The 26,413-nt window shown below is 36.1% G+C and overlaps 1 protein-coding gene across 1 annotated transcript; it reads right to left on the reverse strand.

Annotated features, from left to right (window-relative positions):
- Positions 1-5,315: 5,315 nt before the first annotated feature.
- LOC141647744 (WAT1-related protein At1g25270-like) lies at positions 5,316-25,242 on the reverse strand. The gene is made up of 7 exons (XM_074456056.1): positions 24,945-25,242; positions 7,894-7,956; positions 7,378-7,494; positions 6,644-6,887; positions 6,386-6,544; positions 5,824-5,975; positions 5,316-5,734 (listed from the first exon to the last, which is right to left on the reverse strand). The coding sequence occupies exons 1-7, from the start codon at positions 25,148-25,150 to the stop codon at positions 5,518-5,520; spliced, it is 1,158 nt and encodes a 385-aa protein (XP_074312157.1). The 5' UTR covers positions 25,151-25,242; the 3' UTR covers positions 5,316-5,517.
- Positions 25,243-26,413: the final 1,171 nt, after the last annotated feature.

Here is a 26,413-nt window from a genome sequence, read left to right on the forward strand (position 1 = left end):
TTCTAGAGATGTACAAAGGAGATGCAATTGTCAAACAGTAAACGTTGATTCTATGGATGGATTGGTGGCAAGGGTGATTAATGGCATAATAAGAGAATATTTTATGGTAAGAAAGAGTGAGATGATATCGATATGAAATAATGAGATGTGGGTGTTGGAGCAATGAGAAAGTAACCGGAACACTAAAGAGTTAGGTAGAAGGGATAAAAAGTTGAATGGTTAATTGATTTTGTCGAGTGTAAAAGAAAAGAATGAGGGGAGTAAAACTAGGAAAATGTTGACCAGAGTTATGTGACATAAAAGTAAGGAATCGTCGAGATGTATGATACTATCAAGAGTAAGTAAGTTAATGATTATACAGAAGTTTCAGGACAACATGATTAATCATGAGTTTCGAGGAATTAAGGGAGTAAGAAGTTGGTAGAATATCTGCATGATATGAGGTTTTGAGTAGAGAGTTATATGATGACACAATTAAGGATAGTATTGGGAAGAATGTTGAGGTAGTGTTGTTGATGGATTTGATGTTCGTTATTTGGGATGCTAACCACAGATAGGAAAGAAATCGTGATGTTTAGAGATGAGTGTAAGAGGTTTGATGCCCGGACAGTGGTAGTGTTATGGTTTGTGACTAGTGGTTAAGGGTGGCGGTATATTAGAAAAGCAGCAAATCTAAAGAGGTTGATTTTGTAGGGACCAGATTGATAAGTATGGTTATGAAAGAGTATAAGATGTGGTTATATGAGGCGGTTGTTAGTAGTTGAGTATTAATGGAGTGGCTACATTTGGCAGAGGGTGATGGATATGCGAATGGGAGAATATGTTATGAGGTGTATACGAGTTAAGCTCGGGTGAGAGGTAACTTTTATCAGGTGGTAACTTACGTGATCAGGATTGACTGGTTGGATGTAATTACGGGTATGTGATATATAAATGTTTGTGTGAGGTTTTGACCTCACAAGACGTGGTATGGTGTGATTATCATAAAGTTGTTATTTGAATGTTCTGTAATGCATGTTGAGTACGCTAATATAATTGAATGATATTCAAAAAGGTAATAATTTGAGTGATCTGGCGTGACTGGCTATACTTGTATGTATTCATGATACATGTCAATCTGTGATATGGTAAGGGGATGATATTTACGAGGTTATTATCTGTTTAATTCATAAAATATGTTGTGTTAAGATTTAGTAAAGTGGATTTGAGTAAGTTTTTCTTATCTGAGAATTTATTCTGAGTCAGTATTTATGGGAGTTGTATGCAGTTGTGATGACTATCAATGTGGTTGTGGTGCCTCGGGTGGTGATCCGGGCACGATATTTAGTGTTGTGATGCGGGTATTTTCGCACTGCGGTGTGGCTGTTGGTGGCGGTGTGATGCCGTCACCGGTTGTGGTGGAGTAGACGGGATGATTATGATTCGAGTTTCGAAAGTACATACCAGTCATACATAGATTGTTGTTTTGTTTGATGTTGCTCCCTGTGAGTTTCAGTTTGTGCAGATAGACAGTTGTCTTGTTTATTGATGTTTTCTTTACCAGGTTAAGTTGGGAATGAGGGTAGAGTATGATATGAAATAGAATTGTATATGTTTTCGCTGTTGTCATGGTATAGTGATATTCTGTTGATGGGACACGGTTGTGAGAGGTTGTTAAAGTAATTTTGATCTTGTTCTAGATAAGGCTTTAGTGGACATGGTAATGGCAAGTGATTCGTAAAACATGTGTGGTAATGACCTGAAAGATGCAGGTGGTTCATAATCCTTTGTTGAGACAGTGAGTGTAGGGTGTTGGGGAAATTAGTGTCATGTTAAGTTATGTATGAGTTTTGCGGTAATGAAAGAAAGGAACTTGAGGATCTAGTGTGAGTGTACGTAACAAGTGTGGATCGTGAGTTATGCTTTTGGCGATAAGCGTTTTATATAGTTTATATAGAGAGGTGTGTCATGTTGCGGTAATAGGGAACAAGTGAAGTTTTGGGTTAAGCTAAGGATTTTGTGGTATAGGTTAGGTGGTGTGACGAGTGAAGTGAAGTATTAGAGTTGTTTAAGTAAGAGAGCCTTGGATATGTGCATGGCGGGTGTTTAGATTATAGGTGGTTATCTTTGACATGCGATAAAAGAGATTTTGATGGGTGTGCATATGGTAATATTTGGAAGTTTGAGTCTTGATATCGAATAAAAGGTTGATTCGTGTTGTGGTTAATTTTGTTAAAGGTCATGACCGTGCTTGTAGTAGTTCGATGTTTAGGAGTGTGAGAATTTTTCACCAGTGTTGACAGTTGGATGATGATGTTTATGAGTGTTAGTAAACTTCGAGGACGAAGTTCATTTTAAGGGTGGTAGAATGTAACATTCCGTTTGATGTCTATGAGTGTCTTGATTTTGGATTTGATAGTGGATGATACTATGGAGCTAGCAGCGTTAGAGGATGGTAGTTGGTTATGTATGGAGTTGGTGTCGTGAGAGATATATATGTGGTGGATACGATATCGTGAGTCATGTTAAGGAAGTAAACATAGTTGGTGGAGTGGGTGTTAAGAGTCATGTTTTATGTTTGGTCGAGTTCTTGAGTTCTTAGTTATGTTGTTGTGTCTTGGTCGAGTTAGCATGGTTGTTTCATGTATGAGTTGAACTTCGGGGACGAAGTTCTTTTTAAGGAGGGAAGACTGTAATACTCCGTATTTATAAGTCTCTGGGTACTCTATCGAGTAGGCCTTACTCTGTCGAGTAAGGGTGAGTTGCGTTTTAAAATAGTTTCTGACCTGTTGGGTACTCGGTCGAGTAACTATGATACTCGATCGAGTAAGGGGGCACTCGATCGAGTACCTTAGCTACTCGATCGAGTAGCCGGTTTACGGGGAGTTATTTCTCGGGTTTTGTTAATTATGCGATTAAGGTATATAATCTTTTCCGTCATTGTTCTTAAACACTTTTCAAAACCTAAATTACTGTCAAGAGAGAAAGCAAAGTACGTTCTTGCTATTAATCACATTGTTAGCAAATCCCGGAATTTGGAAGGTCGGATTTCACCTTTCGTTATACCGTTGAGATCCTTGCGTCGAGGGTAAGATATATGTACCGTTTTTATAGTTTTTCCTTTAAGTTGTTTAAACCCTAATATGGGGATTTGGGGGTTTTGTTGTAGATAATGATTGGTAGTGATTATGTGAATGTATGATAGGGGGAGGATTTGTAGAAGATGCATTTTGATACAGCTGTTGAGACCGTCTGATTGTTGTGCTTTCCAGGTAGGATTTCCTACTCAGTATTAGTCCCATAATGGGATGATTGTTGATGTGTTGAGGTTGATTGTTTGATATAGTAATTGTATTTGTGACGGCCGTGATTGTGATTGTGATTGATTGATCTCTGGTTCTCGAGATGCGTTCTCGGCTGAGTGGAGTCACTTGCGGGAGTGGCTTCACGCCCTAGTTTCGCCCTTCGTGGAACCCGCCACGGAAGGGGATGTGCACATTAATGGACAGGGTTATCGCTCAATATGAGGAGCGGGGATTTGGTGGGTACGGCTGCGGTTCCCCACTGGCAGGGCTGGTCCAGTGGACAGTCGGTGATTGAGATTGATGGGACTGGTGTGATTGTGTGCGTGTGACGGTGTAAGCTGTCTGTTTATCGTATTGTTGATATATATAAGTTGTGTGATTAGTACTGACCCCGGTTGTTGTTTTGTAAAACTTGCGGTGATCCATTCGGGGATGGTGAGCAGTAATTGAGCAGGTTTGAGTTGAGTACTGGGATAGCTGGGATGTGCCACCGTCTTGACGATAGAAGTCTTCCGCTGTAGCTTTACTAGTTTTATAATATTTCAGTTAACTCAGTAGACAGTTGGTTTGAGAACATGTATCGTATTTTGGTATTTGGTTTCAGTTGTAACCTTTCACTAAACTTATATTATTTAAAGTTTTTTCGTTATTGTCTTATGAATATCATGCCTCGGGTAACCGAGATGGTAGTATCCTTATACCTGAGTGGTCCTGGTAAGGCACTTGGAGTATGAGGGTGTTACAGTTTTAATCTCCCCTCCTCCTTTTTCTCCTTACCCTTCCAACCTTGGTTACACCAAAACTGTACTTCCCATAACAAGACCTGGATTACTCTCTTCTCCTTCCTTGCTTGACGACTTTGGCTCCGCCGCAACGATTTTGTCCACTCTGGTACCAACACCCCTACCGACCACCATTGGATCTCTGCCTCCTTGTCCTTAGCCTGCCAGTGGTGCTCTGCCAAGAGCCGTTGCAACCCCCCTACCCTTTGCGACACTTTGTCCCACCATCTCACCTCCTCCACTGTCACTAACCTCTACCCAAATCGTTGGGCCCCTCCCCCGTGTAATTGGTCTAAGATCAATGTCGACGCGGCCTTTCACCCCTCCTCCTCCCTTGCTAGTCTTGCTTGTGTCTCCCGCTCCCATCTTGGTATTTGGATTCGTGGTTGGTCCTCTAGAGTCCTTGCCCCTAACCCCTTTATTTCGGAACTCCTTGCTATTAGGGTAGGTCTCCTTTTTGCGGCTAGTACCCCTGGTAGTGTCATCATAAGCTCTGATTGTGCTCTTGCTGTGAATGCCATTGTGGGAAACTCTCCCGCTTGTGGCCCTTTTGCTAACATTGTTTTGGAGTGTAGGGTACGATTACAAGCTTATCCTTCCGTGAAGATTATTTTTGAGAAGCGGTCTACCAATCGTGTCGCCGACGCCATCTCCAAGTACTCCATCTAGGACTCCACCAATGATGGCCGCTTTAATTGGGACCATGTACCGTCTTTTGTACTTGCTTTGTACTCGTCGGATTTAGTTTATGCTTGTAATACTTTGTCACTTCCCCCCCCCCCCCCACCACCACCGAGCTCTGTAAACTTTGCTACTTTGTGGCTCATTTTATCTATTTGTTCTCTCTTTCCAAAAAAAAAAAGTTTCCACTTTTACTCTTTTTCATGTTGTTTCCAACCAAAGATTTCTCCTTTTATGTTCTCTACATGTTATCCATTGTGAATGTTCATTGTTTGTGATTAGTTTTAATTGTCGAGTCTTAATTGTCATTAGTGTTTTAATTACTGGTTGTCTAATAGTTAAAAATCGAGTCTTTAGCTTAAGGTCCTTCTCTTGGGTTAGACCCTTACTTCCGCTTTACTATTGTCTTATTTAAAAGTTAGTAGAGTTAGGTTTACAAATTGTTAATTTGGTAGGGTAATTAGTACATTAAGGACACCTAGTTATTTTCCTATCATTCTGCCTCGACTTACCATTGTGCTAAATTAAGTATAAATGTGTTTGGTAGGCTACAAAACGAGTCTATAAGTACCATGTAGAAAAACCTTCTTTTGTTTACTTTTGTAACAGTTTGTTTACATGATAACACGTATCTTTCGTTCACAATCATTCAATTTATTGCAAAATGGTATTGTTCAAACCCCAAGCTGGTAAGATTTCCTTACATCAGTTTTGAGTTATCTCTTCTACTTTGCCATTAACCAATTGTGTTAGCTAGGATAGCAGCTCTTCTAGTTTGCAATGACATCGCCACTTTTCTCCGGGTTTGATATGCTCTTATTTACCTCGCTCTGTTCATTGACAGTTGATGTTGTGCTGATTTCAATCGAGCCTAATTCTTTGTTGGCGCTTGTTGCGGGAACTAACAAACTCATCTTCTTCATCTCCTTTCCTTTTCCCCATACAACACCGTACAGTCCGAGAACAATCAGAAATCCACCTAGCACACTAGTATTATTGTAGAAGAAGTCATTCTCTTGCGTAAAACATTTGGTAATTTGACATGGTTTTCAACATTATGCAAGTACGTGGCATACCTTCCAATGTATAATTTCTCATTAAGTACTAGAGATCCTGCCAATGCGACTATGACAACCATTAAAGGGTTAAATACCGACACAAATAAAGGCCCCCTCAATCGAATGCACCATGCTATTAAGGCAACCATCATCCCGGAAGCAACGATTCCCTGAAACAACATAATATCTCGTTAGTTTTGCATGTTAACTGTTAAGTGACTCCAATTCACATGTTAGTCAGACTCGGCATTTAAAATGTGGGACACGAGAGGGAGCCATGAATGTTAGACATGGCCACGTTTTGCAAGTTTTCATACTCGATTTGCCAAAGGGTCACATTATGCCAAAACATGAATAGTTAAAATAGCGTAAATGACTTTCAGGTGTTAGGGTTTAATTTAACAACATTCACGAAGAACCTCGACATTGTTGGAGATTAAAATGCACAATAATGATCTGGATGAAAATGAGGCGAAGATCATACGTACTTACCTTCAGAGCCAATTTGGAATTGTTGATGCAGAGCACTTAACAGTTAACAATAATTGAAGCAAAAAATAGTAAAGGATTGAGGTAATACCGTAAAAGCAACAGCAAGAAGGCGAATGTTCCACCCCAACTTCCACTGACGCCAGTCTCGTTCTACAGTCACAGCAAATACAAGAGATTGTATAGTTCCCATTGTACACATCAAGGCCGTGCTCGAATAGTAACACGGGTATCTTTGAGACATCTTTGCCTGTCCCATATGCAACATTACTTAAAAAATAGAACTCATGGAATAACGCAAAAAGGATTCACTGCTATCGGACTTTCTTAACTTAATGACTGATATTACCTGGACTATTAACCAGGCAGCATAAGAAACACAGCCAGCTATAGCCACCAATGACCCAATAAGGCTATTATGACCATTATGAGCCGCTACAGGGCTTGCTGGTTTGAGTAGGTGACTGTTTACAGACCACAATTTAATTTCGATTCCTTTATAGAATGTAAGGACCATTGCACCCGATATCCCAAGAAATGTTCCAAATATTTTTGCTTTTCCTGCCAATGTTTTTATTGACAACTTCTCCAACCTGTAAAAAAAAATGTCAAGCACTCAAACACCAACATTCAACATTGGCCATGGCAGTAGAACAACATTTAGGTAATAGCATGGCGAAACCACATACTCCCTCCGTCCCGGTCATTTGTTGTCCTTTTCCATTTTTGGATGTCTTAGTCATTTGTTGTCCTTTCTATTTTAAGATTGAAGTTGATGAGTAATTTGATCATTCACACTCAATTTATTCCACTTGTCATTTAGTCATTGGCCCCCTCCCCTTTCCTTGGTCTTTGTGCCAAAACCAAAGGACAACAAATGACCGGGACGGAGGGAGTATTTGCTTAAAACTTATTCACAACTTATTTTTCTTTGTTTATTTCAAAAGCATTGGGAATTCAGCTATCACTAACGAGGTTTACGAATACATTGAACATTTCGATTTGTGAAAATGGATTGCTAAAATAAGAAAATTAGCTTTGACAAGGTTGAGTAGTCCAAAAGAGATGAGAAAGTCATGATACCCGAAAGTAAGGCCCAAGATGAAGGTGACTGCAGGAACCAGATTAGCCAAGGCAGAACTAAAAGTTGCTGAGGTTAACACAATGCTTTCCAAGTATAAATTTTGGGCTAATGATCCTCTGCATTCCAATCATAGACATTATTACCATATAATTAATTAACTAGTACTCATAAGAATTTGAGTAATAAATAAATCGAACAATAATTGTTCAACTATTTTACAATCATCAAGATGTATTATTTGTAGTAAACTAAACAATAACTATTCAACTATTTTACAATCATCAAGATGTATTATTTGTAGTAAACTACACTTGTCAAGTACAGTTTCTTAATTGGTAGTATGTCAGACAGATACAAATCAAACAATTGAAATGAATACATACATATACGCTATTAATATTCATGTTAAAGTGATTAACAAGTTTTCATAAGACAGTACAGTGGAGACATTAACATATTAAGTGATTAACAAGATAGAAGAATCAGTATAATATTGATGTAACAACGCGACTAACCCTAGTAGCCCACAGAGGAATGCTTGGCCAAGAATTGTCCATGTTAATTTCGGTCGACTCCCCCTGAAACCATAAACATGTTGGTGATTTAAGAGTAATTACCGGTTTCATTTTGCGTAATTAAGGTTGGTTCGTTAGTGGGTAATTTCTGAATAATAAATTGCAAGTTCGGGAAAATACGGAGAGTATACTTGCATAATTATTTACGGAATTACGGTTTAGCATTCGGACGAATGACTATGACGGGGGTCTCAGCGAGTCTGGGTCCAGGGGCGAAATGCCCTGGTTTAGGGGTTCGGGGACGCAACGTGGTCCCCGATGGGGGTTCGGGGGCAACGACCCCGAAACTTTGAAATTAATTGAATATCGCGGGAAACGGAACTTAATTCCGTGTCTACACTGAATTAATTTCAGGGGAACCTAATTCAACGTATCCCTGGTTGTGAAGAGTTGCAACTCTTCACAATAACTTCCCCTCCCTTCCCTGTTTTCTCTCTATATAAATAAAGAGGAAGAGAAGAAGAAAAATATAGAAAATTCTTCTGACATTAACAACGTTTAACAAACTGCACACAATATTTCTATATTACGTCTCTGATCTTTGAGTGCCAAAGACAGAGGGGACCGTCTTATCTCAGTAGAAAAATTCGGTACAACCCAGGCACAAGAATAAGGGTCGAATTATTCTATTAGGAAAGCAAGAGTCGATTCGGTCCGTATTTGTTTGTCAATCCTTATTCGTGCATACTCAATATCTAACAATCTAATAGAATATTTATTGAATTCTCTCAAGATGACGAATGTCAAGGAATGACAATGAAGGAAATATTCTTAAGAGTATTTTTGTTATTATGATCGTAATGGTACACGAGATATCAACAGAAGTTGATTGCGGTCAGAATTGTTTCCAATTATCTTACTTGATGATATTACATAAACTTTAATGTCTTGTATGTTATTTACTGAAATCATGCGTGTACATGATGTTCTCGGTGCGGACTGCGGAGCAATGTGATGATTGGGCCATGATAATTGATAATTTCATCGCTGAAACTTTTCCCATTATATATACATGAAGAATTACAAGTTCGTGAAATTAGACATTTGGGGATGATGATGTTGATTAGATTGGTATATGAGAAGTTGGGTATCGAATTCATGACGATAAGGATATCTTATATTCTCGCATCTAAAACGTCACGGCCCATAAGATATGTTTACGTATTTTATTATCATGTTTCATGTGATGTTTTATAGTCATACGGATTAAAGTGAGATTAATCATTAGTATGGATTTTGTCCAATGTCCATTGCATTTTGTGCTTAGGTTTTAATTGGTTACAGGCCAACTTACAGGAGCATTGAATTAAGTTGCATGGAACAATGTGTTACTTTGATTGTCATAAACATTTTTGCCTCGATGCATATTTATAATTATTGCATCGCATCATCGTTAATGTGCTTGGCTTCAGATGACCTGTTTGATAGTAAATTATAAGTAACCGTGTGAATCTTCTGTGTCACATGCAGAAAGCATCTTTAGATATTGTTTTCGTGATTTCTTGTTCATGTTTGGCAATAAGTTGGTCATGGCCTGATTGTGTCGGGGTTAGTTGGTTATTATTGCTATATGATAACCTCTCTGACTAACATGATGTATTAATGATTAATTGTTAGGTGATGGTGTTTATCCATTATTTCAGTATGACAATACTTGATTCATTGTTTAAATGATCATTACTTTCATTTGTTCTAAATGGTCATGCATGATATTCATACATGATATCATATCAAATGTCTACTATGAATTTGCATGAAGTATTGTCATTATGTTGCACTGGTGTCAATTATTTACTTTGATTTTGATTATACATGTATGTGGAGTAAAATTGGTTCTACTTGCACACATTTTGTTATCATGATATAGGGTAATAAAATGGTTGTTTAATATAATCAATGGATATTTGATCGGTTATTTGATAATATTGTTAGTGTGCTAACTGTTTTGTTATGATTGTATAATATGTTAGTGTCTTATGTAAAGTATTTAAAGTATGGTGATGTACTTGATTTGACCATATAATCTCAGGAATTATGGTTTGTGATAACAATGGTGAGAGTATTGTATGTACAACTTTTGACGTGTCCGGTAATGGAGCAATCTTTTGTTATAGGATGAATGACAAGTTAATCTTTGGTAAACAAAAGATGAATTAATTACCTTGTAAAAGGTGATTTTATCATCGTGTTCTTCTATGAAGGATATGGTAGAGGTAATATGATCCTTAGTACTAGGATCAAGGGTGAGAGTATGATTATTATTCTCCAGTTAATATTCCTAAGGGTTGAGAATGACTGATTCTAACAGTAAAAGTGAATTGAAGTCATGACTCGGGTTTTCACACGGGCTTAATTATTGCGGTTTGACAAGTTGAGTAAGTATACTATTATAGCTAGTACTCATCTTTGGCAAAGAATTAAGCAAGTGTGACAATGTATAAAGTAAACTATGAATTATGGTTTGTCTTATGTCATTTTCCTTCGGTTTTAGAGGGATAGTATTTTGCAAATTGAAGTACCAAATGTAGAAGGTGATTTTCTACTAGTGGTAGTGTATTTTACTTGGGAAAGTACCATGAGTATATGGATTTCCAAGAAGTAAATTTGCATTATAAGTTTGACATTGGAGTTAGTATGCGTAGTGTTAGCATAGCCGGTTAAGGCTAAGTAGCTAAGGAAATTAATTAATCTACGGTATTACTTAAAAGTATTAGACCAATTTCATCCTTGAATTTTGATAGTGAATATCGGTGCACCAGGGTGTTTGCTATAACACGGTTTATGGACTATCATAAATGGGGATGATTTTGGTTGTCTTTTGTGAGATCTCAGTTTTAGTTGATCACTTTGCATGAAGGGTCAATTATGGACTTGGTTATTAAGTCGGTTGACGGGATGGGTTTAAAACTCGTATAAGATCCTTGGCGATAGGATACCCAATTCCCCTCTAATACAACGTTAGAGGCTGAATTCAATGTGGAAGGCCTATTGTTAAGAGATTGAAGCACACAATAATTTATATCCCGAGGTGTGTGCTTAGACTTGCATGTTGTAAGGTTGATCTTTTGAAAAAGTGTGTTTGCAAGGACACGATGAAAAGAATCAACCTATATGAACATGAAGTACAGCCGCTTCAAGGGAGTATGGGTTTGACTCCCGATATGTTCATGAATAGATAAGGGACACTAGGCTTGTAATTAAGTGTCGGTTAATGTAATTTTAGAAGTAAAATAGTTTATGTGTGAGTTATCTTCATGTATTCAAAATGTGTAGGAGGGTTCAATGCTTAGTCACACCCCGATACTCGAATATTTGGAATGTGTAATTTCACTAAGTGAAAATTCAATCTTCGTGACATTTTCATTTATGCATAAATTGGTATGTTTGTTAGCTTATTTAAATCTTGAATTACGCTTAAATGGGGGAGGATTGTTGGTGATTTAAGAGTAATTACCGGTTTCATTTTGCGTAATTAAGGTTGGTTCGTTAGTGGGTAATTTCTGAATAATAAATTGCAAGTTCGGGAAAATACGGAGAGTATACTTGCATAATTATTTACGGAATTACGGTTTAGCATTCGGACGAATGACTATGACGGGGGTCTCAGCGAGTCTGGGTCCAGGGGCGAAATGCCCTGGTTTAGGGGTTCGGGGACGCAACGTGGTCCCCGATGGGGGTTCGGGGGCAACGACCCCGAAACTTTGAAATTAATTGAATATCGCGGGAAACGGAACTTAATTCCGTGTCTACACTGAATTAATTTCAGGGGAACCTAATTCAACGTATCCCTGGTTGTGAAGAGTTGCAACTCTTCACAATAACTTCCCCTCCCTTCCCTGTTTTCTCTCTATATAAATAAAGAGGAAGAGAAGAAGAAAAATATAGAAAATTCTTCTGACATTAACAACGTTTAACAAACTGCACACAATATTTCTATATTACGTCTCTGATCTTTGAGTGCCAAAGACAGAGGGGACCGTCTTATCTCAGTAGAAAAATTCGGTACAACCCAGGCACAAGAATAAGGGTCGAATTATTCTATTAGGAAAGCAAGAGTCGATTCGGTCCGTATTTGTTTGTCAATCCTTATTCGTGCATACTCAATATCTAACAAAACATATGTTACTCTATCAATTATGTCATCAACTATACAAATTACAATATAAATAACAAGAGAGCAAAGGATAATTAGCATACAATTATTCTGTAGAAATTATCGATTTATCGTAGGATATAAAATTCAATAGTATATACGGTCAGACAGTGAGTTATGCTATTAATGTTGGCAGTGATGCCTAGCAAAAAGCCAAACCCATTTTTGGTCTACTCTTTCTCCCACATCGTTGGGGAGAGTTGGTTTCCTTGTGTTTATTATACTCCTTGTTCCACTTGCGTTTACTAGTCTAGACCAAGTGGATTTTATTATGAGACTTGAGTTTACGGGATTGGATCCAAACACACTTGCGTGCGCTAACACGTGCAATTGGATATTCAAATTGATGGCACCTTACATCTCTAGAATTCACTACAACTACCTCGTTCCAATGCTTGTCCCGATATAGTTTTCAAGTCAGTGGCTACCATAGCACGGCACTGCTTTCTCCTCCTGTTGCGATAAGTTTTTGCTTCTTTCATCCAAGTGGATTTACTAGTGTAGACCAAGTGGATTTTCTTATGAGACTTGAGTTTACGGGATTGGATCCAAACACACTTGCGTGCGCTAACACGTGCAATTGGATATTCAAATTGATGGCACCTTACATCTCTAGAATTCACTACAACTACCTCGTTCCAATGCTTGTCCCGATATAGTTTTCAAGTCAGTGGCTACCATAGCACGGCACTGCTTTCTCCTCCTGTTGCGATAAGTTTTTGCTTCTTTCATCCAAGTGGATTTACTAGTGTAGACCAAGTGGATTTTCTGATTTTCTTATGAGACTTGAGTTTACGGGATTGGATCCAAACACACTTGCGTGCGCCAACACGTGCAATTGGATATTCAAATTGATGGCACCTTACATCTCCAGAATTCAGTACAACTAACTCGTTCCAATGCTTTTCACTCATGAGTGGTTGTGTACGGGGTGTCGCAATGTTAACCTTGTGGAAATATCGGCGTGAGACGATTATTACTTTGGTCGTCCCGATATAGTTTTCAAGTCAGTGGCTACCATACCACTAAGATCGCTTTCTCCTCCTGTTACGATAAGTTTTTCCTTCTTTCAGTCCATTGTTGCTACATTATTATTCCAACAATTAAGTCAAGTCAAACTTCAAAAAACTCTTCTACGGACACTTCGTGGCCCACTCTTTTCTCCTTTATTGTGTGGCGCGTTTGGCTTAGACGACGTGACACCATTTACTCTTCTACTTTAACGTTGATTGATGGCACCTCTATTTTTGTCTATAAATAGAGCAACTTACACCTCCAGAATTCACTACAAAAATATAACACACTCTCTTCTACGTCTCCACAATGTTCGGCTTCCAAGTTAATTCCTAGGTATTGTTACTAACTCGTTCCAATGCTTTTCACTCACGAGTGGTTGTGTACGGGGTGTCGCAATGTTAACCTTAGGGAAATATCGGCGTGAGACGATTATTACTTTGGTCGTCCCGATATAGTTTTCAAGTCAGTGGCTACCATACCACGGCACTGCTTTCTCCTCCTGTTACGATAAGTTTTTCCTTCTTTCAGTCCATTGTTGCTACATTATTATTCCAACAATTAAGTCAAGTCAAACTTCAAAGAACTCTTCTACGGAAGCTTCGTGGCCCACTCTTTTCTCCTTTATTGTGTGGCGCGTTTGGCTTAGAAGATGTGACACCATTTACTCTTCTACTTTAACGTTGATTGATGGCACCTCTATTTTTGTCTATAAATAGAGCAACTTACACCTCCAAAATTCACTACAAAAATATAACACACTCTCTTCTACGTCTCCACAATGTTCGGCTTCCAAGTTAATTCCTAGTTATTGTTACTAACTCGTTCCAATGCTTTTCACTCACGAGTGGTTGTGTACGGGGTGTCGCAATGTTAACCTTGGGGAAATATCGGCGTGAGACGATTATTACTTTGGTCGTCCCGATATAGTTTTCAAGTCAGTGGCTACCATACCACAAGACGCTTTCTTTCTCCTCTGTTACGATAAGTTTTTCCTTCTTTCAGTCCATTGTTGCTACATTATTATTCCAACAATTAAGTCAAGTCAAACTTCAAAAAACTCTTCTACGGACACTTCGTGGCCCACTCTTTTCTCCTTTATTGTGTGGCGCGTTTGGCTTAGACGACGTGACACCATTTACTCTTCTACTTTAACGTTGATTGATGGCACCTCAATTTTTGTCTATAAATAGAGCAACTTACACCTCGTAATTCACTACAAAAATATAACACACTCTCTTCTACGTCTCCACAATGTTCGGCTTCCAAGTTAATTCCTAGTTATTGTTACTAACTCGTTCCAATGCTTTTCACTCACGAGTGGTTGTGTACGGGGTGTCGCAATGTTAACCTTGTGGAAATATCGGCGTGAGACGATTATTACTTTGGTCGTCCCGATATAGTTTTCAAGTCAGTGGCTACCATACCACGGCACTGCTTTCTCCTCCTGTTACGATAAGTTTTTCCTTCTTTCAGTCCATTGTTGCTACATTATTATTCCAACAATTAAGTCAAGTCAAACTTCAAAAAACTCTTCTACGGACGCTTCGTGGCCCACTCTTTTCTCCTTTATTGTGTGGCGCGTTTGGCTTAGACGACGTGACACCATTTACTCTTCTACTTTAACGTTGATTGATGGCACCTCAATTTTTGTCTATAAATAGAGCAACTTACACCTCCAGAATTCACTACAAAAATATAACACACTCTCTTCTACGTCTCCACAATGTTCGGCTTCCAAGTTAATTCCTAGGTATTGTTACTAACTCGTTCCAATGCTTTTCACTCACGAGTGGTTGTGTACGGGGTGTCGCAATGTTAACCTTGGGGAAATATCGGCGTGAGACGATTATTACTTTGGTCGTCCCGATATAGTTTTCAAGTCAGTGGCTACCATACCACGGCAGATCGCATTCTCCTCCCGTTACGATAAGTTTTTCCTTTTTCGGTCCATTGTTGCTACATTATTATTCCAACAATTAAGTCAAGTCAAACTTCAAAGAACTCTTCTACGGACGCTTCGTGGCCCACTCTTTTCTCCTTTATTGTGTGGCGCGTTTGGCTTAGAAGATGTGACACCATTTACTCTTCTACTTTAACGTTGATTGATGGCACCTCTATTTTTGTCTATAAATAGAGCAACTTACACCTCCAGAATTCACTACAAAAATATAACACACTCTCTTCTACTTCTCCAAAATGTTCGGCTTCCAAGTTAATTCCTAGGTATTGTTACTAACTCGTTCCAATGCTTTTCACTCACGAGTGGTTGTGTACGGGGTGTCGCAATGTTAACCTTGGGGAACTATCGGCGTGAGACGATTATTACTTTGGTCGTCCCGATATAGTTTTCAAGTCAGTGGCTACCATACCACGGCACTGCTTTCTCCTCCTGTTACGATAAGTTTTTCCTTCTTTCAGTCCATTGTTGCTACATTATTATTCCAACAATTAAGTCAAGTCAAACTTCAAAGAACTCTTCTACGGACGCTTCGTGGCCCACTCTTTTCTCTTTTATTGTGTGGCGCGTTTGGCTTAGAAGATGTGACACCATTTACTCTTCTACTTTAACGTTGATTAATGGCACCTCTATTTTTGTCTATAAATAGAGCAACTTACACCTCCAAAATTCACTACAAAAATATAACACACTCTCTTCTACGTCTCCACAATGTTCGGCTTCCAAGTTAATTCCTAGTTATTGTTACTAACTCGTTCCAATGCTTTTCACTCACGAGTGGTTGTGTACGGGGTGTCGCAATGTTAACCTTGGGGAAATATCGGGTTCGAAAAACTGCGGCGTTCCGGACAACGACATTTCAACGACTTCGAAAAGATCGAAGTTCTCGTGACGGGTTCGAAAAGCTACGACATTCCCGTCTGAAGATTTACAGGTTCGAAAAGATTGACGTTCCTGTAGAAGATTGATGATCAAAGACGAAAGAATTTGAATGATTCTTCTTTTTTATCTTTGGCAAACCCATGGAAATTTCGATAAATTACCATGGGTTTGAGGGGGATGTTAGGATATTACGGTATATTGTGATATACCGTAATCAGAATAATATCAATATTATTATGTTTACCATTATTAAGAGATATTATTATTATGTTTAGATCTTTATCCGTACTATAAAGACGAAGCTATTATAATGGTTAGAATCACGAACGATCATCAATAATACTACGATTTCCTCTATGCTTTCCCCTCTCTCAATTTCCAATACCGTGCTTTTTGTGTAAAATGTGAATATTTTCGTGTCAATAGTGACCACCTTGAAAAAAATGGTAATTTTTTATTCATAACGGGTGGTTATTATACATCCCGAGGTGGTCATTATTTATAAAAATAGGTCAATTTTTCCTCGTCGCACGTACAGACGGTCTCATAAAACAATCTACACTAAAGTATTTGTTAGACAACCCCTATTTACTAAATGAATAGGCGAAACTTTATTTTTTCCCGTCTAAAACATATTTCCTATAATAGTTCTTGGTATTTTTAGCATATACTATAGCCTATAGATATGAACATGTTATAAATGGACATAATCTTTTATATTTAAATATTTATAACATTGAATGTTTCACATTCTGCACAAATTTATCTTGGATTTTTCTAACATGTGCATTTAGGGCACATGATAATAATCTAATTAGGGAAATATTGTTGATTAGAGTTGAAACTCATATTTACCATAATTAGTGTAATAATCTTAAAAATCTTTCCTTACTTAGATTATTATCATGTGCCCTTAGGGCACATGTTAGAAAAACTCATTTATCTTTGATCTTTTTATGATAAAGAAATAGTACTTTTTTTTAAAGAACTTTATGATAAAAATTCATTGATTTTGTATGATAAAAAGTTGTGGCTGAAAAATATGTTATTAGTAAATATTTGTTAAAAATTCATTGTGTTTTTATGATAAAAAGTTGCGGCTAAAAAAATATATTATTAGTAAATATTCGTAAATTAACATCATTAATTTCTTGGTAAAAACAATTCAAAAAAATATTCATTCCATTACTTCTTAAGATTTAAATTTTATTTTTCTAATCAAAATATAATGAGGAGAAACATAAAAAATAAATAAATTATCAATTTAAATTTAATAAATAATATACTGAAAAGTATGCATGGCTCTATACTAGTTATTTTAAAACATAAATATGAATACGAGTAGAAACCAACGAAAATCAAAAATTTTGGGGAGAAAACTTGAATACTTCGTACGTATCAATATTCAATTTATGTCGGTATTTGTGACCATTTAAGACCTTCCCCGAAACTTGATAACACTTGCAGGTTTTTATTTTTTAACTTCAACAAACTGAAGACTTTGACCCATGCAATAAAAAAATTTGAGAAATTAAAATTATATTTTAATTTTCGCATTACACATTTTACTAATTATAGTACGCTTTTTACCATATTATCCCTCTCATTTTCCTTCATTTGTTCTCTCAATTCCTCATCTCTCCCATCCAATCTCTTCTCCTTACCACCATCGCCCTCCACCGCCATGTCCACCACCAGTCCCCACCAACCACCAACATCAGTCCCAACCCATTACCGCTACCCAGATTTGTATCACGATTCGTCGACACTTATACAAATAAATAAACAAAGAAAAATTGTACTGGGTAAGTGGGTAGAGAATTTTGATGTAAAGAAAAATTGTACAGTTGGAAACAATTTTACAAGAAAAGCAAACGTACTCTAGTGATTGTTGTGTACTCCAGCAAACAATTTTACGCCTAACTTACTTATTCCTAAAATTGTACTCTAGTGATTGTTGTGTACTCCAGTAGATGGTTTTCTAATCTTACAAACCCTAACCGTATGTAAAACAAAAACAATACGGAGTATAAGAAAAGCGGAAGGGAAAGCATTAGGTTAAGTAATGATTTACATTAATGAGTTAAATACTTGTTTTATATTTTCCTTAATTATTATTCATAATAATTGGAAGAGTTTGATTAATTAATCTAAGAGCGAGATTGTATGGTGATTGGTGAGAAACATTAGGTTTGGAGTTTTCTCCTATATACAAGGGCACTAGGTCTCATGAGAGACTGTCTCCCACTAATTTAATAGGAGACATAATAGGGAAAAATAAATTCAGTGGGTCCCTCAACCCCATTATGTGAGAGGTCTCTCAATAACGCTATTGAGAGACTGTCTCTTCGGAGTTTTTTTGTGATATCCGCCTATCAGGGGTACACACAATAGGAGTTTTCTCCTATAAGGGGTACACAATCGAATTTTTTGCACAAAAAATACTATAATAAGTAAAATATATACTGTGAAAATAAATTACGGAATATTAAAATAAACTTTATAATTATAAATTTATAATCATTTGTTACACATGAAAAACGCAAATGGAAGGTGTTGGAGGTTATTAGGAAACATTACGGTCGTGCCGGCCTCCGACTATTACAATAACATCATACTCCCTCCGTTTCATAATATAAGTCTAAATAAGTTGTTTTAGATTATTTCACAATAAATAAGAAAGTATTGAAAAATACTGTATTAGTAGTTATATGTTATAAATGCTCTTTGAAAATATGAAAGTTGAGTTTTTCCACGGATAAAGGATGGTGATATGGCGCCACCCGCAGGTGGTATCGAATTTCGGTGCTACCATAATTAAAGAAAAAGAAAAATTATGTTAGTTTTCGTTTTTGCGCCAAAGGTAAAAGGGTACGTATGTATTTTTATACTTACTAAACTAAATTCTTTTATAATATTTTACACCAAAAAAAAATTTATTTAACAATAACATAATTTACACTAAGTTATCTTCATCAGTAGTTACATTTCTTCATCATTATATTATGTTCTTCGTCATCATCATATTTATATCTTCATTATTTATAACGTTTCTTCAACATGTTTATAAATTATAATTACATCATCAATGTAAATTATACTCTGCAATAAAGTATCAAGTCGTCAAAATAATTACATAAAACAGTGGTGATAAGTTTTTAATTCTAAATACTCCGTTACACATTACACACTCATGAATCAAATACTACTAAACCAAATTCTCATATGCTACATATTTGCATCGGTTATTCGTTTGCATACTTGTACATAGTTCTTTGAAATAATTACATAAAACAGTGGTGATATGTTTCTAATTCGTCGTAGCCTTTGTTGTGTCATCTGTGAGTTGTAACTTGTTTCCACAAAAGTGACAAAATTCGAGGAATAGTTTACTGAATTCTTCTCGTTTGACTATTAAATATGATTAGTAATGTAATATTACGTTCCTAAACTACCCTTTTCAACTACTCCGTAATTAGTATGAAACTAGTGTAAACTCCGTGCATTGCATGCACGATATTTATAGACTTCTAGGTTTTTAGTATATTATTTATAGATTATAAATTGACAATTCATTACTTTTGTAACGTTTCTCGTTATTTTATTTGCGTTGAGAAAATAAATTAAAACAACAAAATTAATCCAGAGATTTATGAATTGACATGAAATGTGTATTTTAATGAAAATATTTTTTTTTTACGCGAAATTAGTGATATTATTTTATAGTTCAATTTTTTTTTTTATATCTTCCCATTTATCAAAATTTCTTTTCTTTAACAAAATATCATTTTCAAGCAAAAAAAAGAAGTTATATATGTACGTCGAAAAGAGCGGTCAAAATATTTTCTAGGAGATCAACAGAAAATAAATGGGAAGACTAAAAATGGAGGGGAGATTTTTTTTTTTAATAACATACTCCCTCCATTATTTTATATATGTCATTCTCACATTTCGAGATACTCACTTCTCTCTTCAATATCCTCAAAATATATAAGTTAATAATATGAAATGTATACTCTTTTGAAAGCAAATTTTATGACGAATCTAATGATATAATTTTCATAATTTTTTCTAAAGTATTTTTATATAATTGAAAGTTAAAGGCTTACTTCGTAAAACGAAAACGTCATATATAAAATAATGGAGGAAGTATATTTTAGCTATGACTTATTTTACAAAGTCAACGAAAATTTTTGTCACAAAATCCTAGAAACAAATCCTCTATACGACAAATATTTGTAGATAGGAAATTATATCAAAATAGAAAAGCAAATAAGAGTTAATTATATTAAAATAGGAAAGGTGTTTTAGGAGGGGAAATGTAAAGCTTTTCCTATTTATTTAGGGGCTGTTTGATTAGGGGTCTAAAAGAAAGGGAAAGGGAAACAAAGCTAATGATTCTCTCTGTTTGTGTTTGTTTGACACAAACAAAGAGAATGGAGTCCCTCCCCTACCCTCAAATATATCTAATAACTCATTACTCTTCACTCCCCAAGTGAATGGATTTCATTACCCCTGTAACTAGGGATGGCAGTGGGTCGGGGACCCGACCCAGACCCTGAGGGTCGGACCCTAATGGGTCGGGTATGAGTCTCATTTTTTCAGACCCAATGGGTATGGGTCGGGTGTGGGTCTTAAAAAATATTTTGGTAGGGTCTAAGTTATGAGACCCATACCCGACCCTTAGACCCTTTATTAATGAAAAAAAAATCAAAATTAAAACTTTTCTGAATTCATACTGACAGACTGTAGAAACCCAACTAAAGTCTCTTTCTCTTCCTTCATCCCATAAAGTGATAAAACCCAACCAAACTCTTCTGACAATACCACCACTCCACCACTGACACAAGAAAACCACCACCACAAAGATCGATACGCGACCCGGCAACCACCTCTCTAATAATAATAGCCGTGACCGACAACCACCATTAACTGCAGATTAATAAACTCATAATGTTAAAGTAGTATGAATTTTTTTTTTTTAATATTATAGACCCCATACCAGTTAATCTTGTTCTTAAAAGTTAAACTCTGACCATGGGTGAGCACCTACCCTTACCCATAGGGTCCGGGTATGGGGGCTCAAATTTTAGACCTTACGGTCCAGGTCGATGGACGGGTCCAAAGGGAAAATCTCGGGTCGGGTCCGGGTCGAGGCGGACCCTACCCAGACCCTACCCATTGCCATCCCTACCTGTAACCCATTATCCACCCCCGTCATCCACCACTTTCATTCAAACTCCGATCATCACCACAACAGTCTCCCTATCACCACTCTCATTATTTCGCCGTCGCCGTCCCCACCCGCACCTCTAACAACCCACGACGCCAGTAACATTGTCCCCACCTCTAACATCCGCCACCACCGACACCTGTCACTAGCGACACACCACCCACCACCGCCGACGATCCCCTGCCCCATCTGTTGTACTACGCATCGACTATTGATTATTACTTGTCATTTATGAAAGGTCATTTGCATATAGTAGCCGACACCTCCATAGTCCCATAGACCAAACATCTGAAGTAAGCTATTTTGCTTTAGATGCAATAATTATAGTGGGCAGGAAGCCATTCAAATAAAAAAAATAATGAGATAGATTAGATTCAACAAGTAAAGTATTGAATTGGGGGATTGCAGATTAATCAAAATTATACATGGGTTATGTACAACATGGTGAAGCAGTGGAAGAGTCGGCGATATGGTAGTGGAAACGACGGTGACGCGGCAGTGTTGTCGGCGCTGACGGTCATTGAAAGTGATTGTCGGAGGCCGTCTTGTTTGTGGTGGAGGATACAATGGGTGGTTGTTTGGTTTATTGTTGTTCCCTTTAATAAAGTAACCAAACAATGAAGTAAATTTGAGGAATTCTCATTCCTTTCCCTCCATTTCTCTTTGTTGATTCATTTCCCTTACCCTTACATAAACCAAACTTTTAGGGAGGAAAATGGAAATACCTATGTACATTACTATAATACCTTAGATGGCGCCCAATTTGAGTGCCACCCGGTGGGGCCATCTCATTATTCACGGATAAAATGGCTTAAATAAACTCTTTTTCCGAATTTTTAGTGGTTTGGAAAATGAAAATAACATTTAATACATAGAGAAATGTAAAATGACTTATAAAATGCAAAATTTGATTTTCCTAAAATGACTTATATTATGGGACAGAGGGAGTACTTTATAATATTACCTCATAGTCTTGATAATCTTCCCTATTCATGGGTGGCCAGGGGCGGGAATCAAATATACAGTGGGCTAGAAAATTTTGCTTACTCTTAAAAAAAAAATTCGAGACGTTATTTAAAGAGGCTTAAAATTAAATTAATAATTATTTACTCGCTTCAACTCTTATTATTATATAGTATTTTGCTTCATTTTCGTCATATTCGAGCAAATAATTTTACATTATGATTTTTGATATTTTATCGACATTATCTTAGCTTAGTACTTTGTGCTAATTAAGCTTACATATAACTATTCTTATTATTCTATCGATAAATTCTTAAAATTATATGTTCCGACGAAATTTTTGGATCATAGGAGCTTCATAAACAAAAGAAATTAATAAAAAGTCATGTCAACAATGAACATACAAAAAAAACTATAGGGTTATAAGTATAAAATTCCAAGAAAACAAAAAAACCAACAAGTAAAATAGTTAAAATGAATTTTGCCCTCCATTGGGATTTGAACCCCCGCCGCTATTATGATATTAATGATTCTTTACCACTGAACCAAGGGAATACTTGTGTTTATTTGTTACAATGACTGCTTATTAATCGTTTTTTTCTCGGAAAATAGGTTGGGCTCCAGCCTATATAGCCAATGCGCTGGATCCGCCCCAGTGGGTGGCATAAGATTTAAGGGTTTGATTTAAATAAGCATAATGTATTGTTGTTGAGTGAGTTAGTTAGAGAAAGGGAATGTATTGTGGCGTATTGTTGTGGAATGGGGTGATTAATATAAGCATAAAATATGGGTATTGTGGGGTATTGTTGTAGGGTAAGATGATTAAAATAAGCATAAAACTTTACAAAAAAAAAAAGAAATAGAGAATATATTGTGAATATACAAAAAAAAATGAGGAAAATTATTTAGAATTGGAGGGAGTAATACCTAGAATCTTTTAAATTTACTTCTAATATTACCCCCCTAATATATTTTCCATAATAATACGAGTAACATATTATCTCGGTATCGGTTTATTACCATATACCTTAATACCATAAGGAAAATGAGATAGCGACACCCGGTGTTACCGAGTTTGAGTAACACCGATGGCATTTTTGTAATATTTTCTTTAATTTTCTCTCTTTTTCTACAATTTTTGAATTTCAAATTGATTCATTAAAAAGGGTATAGTTGGAAGTTTAATATCATTTTGAACTATTAAAAATAGAATCATTGCAAAAATGAATCGACTTTGTAGCGATTGCTTCATAACTAGGGATTGTGTAATCATATTATACGATCCTATTGGAGGGACCTTAATGATCGATATATAATACGAATATACAATCCTTTTGTAGCGATTGCTTCATAACTAGGGATTGCTTCATAACTAATTTCACGATTTTGAGAAACACATGAGATAAATTCAATTAAAGCTATAAATTTGGTCATTGAATTGCAAACTTGCGCTAACATCAAAACATGAACTACTTTTCATGTTTATCAATCCATGCAATCCCAATATTTCTAGATAAACTTGGATTTGTAGAGAATGATGAATTGAGTTTTGATCTCTCATGGCTTCTCATCGCCGTCCACTTCTAGTTTTGTAGAGAATGATGAATTGAGTTTTTATTGGGAGTGATTAGATCCGTTTCAATTGTAAGATTTCACATCAACAATTTAGGAGTCGTTGAATTGAATTGAATTGAATCCCAACAATTGAACCACTCATCATCAAGTACTCCTTCCGTCTCAATTAAATATTATCAATATTTTCTGCCCGTAATTTCTAATCTTATTTTGTTGAAGATTTGATATTATCCATGTTTAATTTCTGTCAAGTGAGATTGTTGATAATATGATATTATTCATATATTGAATTTTTATCAGAGGGATACATTTTTTTATTATCATTATCAATTAGTATCATATTCAAATGAGATTTTCTTCTATCATCTTTAGTTTTCATCTTTCTTAATGATTATGCAAAAATTACAATCTTTTCCTATAGATGAGTGAAGATAAGTTATTTGTTAAAATTTGGTTTATTCATTTAATAAATAGAATGATGTATCATGTATGTTAGGGAGTTATCTGTACAAAAGAGGGAATCATTCATCTTTTTGGAGTCAAAGTCAGCATCCTAGTCATCACTCTAATCTGCCTCTAACGGAAGAAATATGACGGAAAAGAGAATATGATCACGGTTGGAAGTAACTAAGAGAGTTTAGGGGTATAATTGGGGATTATAAAAAGGCAGGGGTACCACTGAGAAAAGCCGATAATTCAAGGGTACCAATGAGAAAAACCCAAAAAAAAAACATTTCATTTAGCTTACCTATAGTTACAAAAATGATATCCAAATTTGGGATTAAATTTAGAATCTACTCCGTATAATTTAATTATACAGAGTACTCATAAATGTATTACATACTCCGTCAAACAATGAAACTTGAAAAATAAAACCATTCATTGGACATGCAATTTCCTTTTCATATTGGGCAAGCAAAATTTTCACATATGGTGGCCTCATCGATCACGTAAAAAAATATACTTCCTGTATATAAATGTTCAATTGTTGGGACACTTCCAACAGTATGATGAGTAATACGATATATGTGACGAGATTGTTCAATTGTTAGGACTTTCCCAACGGTATGAACATTGTTCAATCCTACTGATCTATAATTCGTTTTCATTTTATATTCTTTGTTAGGAGTAAGTAATAAGGGGAACAAATGATCCGGGCGAAGGAGGTAATAGGTGAAAAAGAAAAGGAAGAAAGTAGAAGAAAAAAGAACCTTTCGAGGAAGAAGGCAAGAGGGAAGATGAAAGCGGTGGCAAAAAGGAAGCGATAAGCGACTAATATGCGTAAATTCATGCCGTCATCTGCTGCAAGTTTGTACAATACATTTACTCCCGCGAATGCTATTTGTACAATTACCATCATTATTACTGGTTTTAATTCTTTTACCCAACTCCATATTTTTCTATTATTACACTTCATATTTTACTCATCAAGAGTTAATTAATTTTAGTTGTAAATGTGTAATGGTGGCGTACTATTCTTACGCGTACTTGACAAGTAGAAGAGTAACCACAAATACACAATGCAACAGAAAATATTTGCAGAAGGCCAGAGGTATGTATTTATATGCATGGAATGGGGAAAGAAAAGACCCCACAATCTGGTGGGACCTCTCTCTGAGCTGGCGTCTACCTAGGTTCTAACTGGGGTAGTATTCTGTTGATATCACCAGCAACTTGTGCAATTTACCAACGGTAAATGAGTCCATTAAACAAAATTGGGGTAACCCATTAATCAACCTTGTTATTTATGCTTGTTATATTTTTTCGTGTAACCTGTTTTCATTAAATTATTAAAAATAGTGTTGGTCCACGAATGCGTTGATATGTTTACGTTTGGAGATGACTAAGCCCCCGTTATAAGTGTGGAATCCGGGTCTTCGATTATGGTCGTCAAATAATGTACAAGTTTTATTAATGAAATTCAATACAAATCTTGAAGTATAGTATTCTTGTGCATTTCGGTTTGAGATCTTCATTTATTTAAAGAGGCCCTTTTTACGTCAATATTATAGTTTGTTCAGGTAAATCCTAGATGTAGTTTTTCATTATCAAAATATTCCAATACTCCGTAATAATCAATTTAATGAGCTTATTTATTTATATTTACTAATTTGAGTATTCTAGTAACTTTATTTGTTTTAATTGGAGTTGATTGCTTGTTATTGTTCTCGGTACGGACTACGGTGTATAAGTCATTTTTTCTCTTTCTTATTTTAAAAATTACATTCTTTTATAATTTTATTGTTGTCTTATAACCGTAAGAAAATGATCTGGATGAATGGGTAATATGTTTATTTTAATGAATAATTAGTGCCCCTTGGGTACCATATAAACAACTCGATAAATGATAGTTCCTCTGTTTATGTCAATTGTTACCCTTTGATTTTGGCACAAAAACCGATAAAAGAGGAGGGACTAACTAATAAATGACAAGTGTAACAAATTGAATGTAAATAATAAAATTGTTTATCAAATACAATCTTAAAATAGAAATGACAGCAATTGACTGAGACACCCAAAATGGAATAGACAAATGACCGGGAGAGAGGGAGTATGTTTTTGTTTGTAACTTCATTTGTTAAAAAAAAAATCTAAGCTATTATGGAGCTGTGCATTTTGCTCAGTAAGTGGATTATACATCCGATGTATTACCACCAGTTTTATACTTTCTGACCATTAT

This window comes from Silene latifolia, chromosome 3 (genome assembly GCF_048544455.1).
Source record: "Silene latifolia isolate original U9 population chromosome 3, ASM4854445v1, whole genome shotgun sequence".
NCBI lineage: Eukaryota > Viridiplantae > Streptophyta > Magnoliopsida > Caryophyllales > Caryophyllaceae > Silene > Silene latifolia.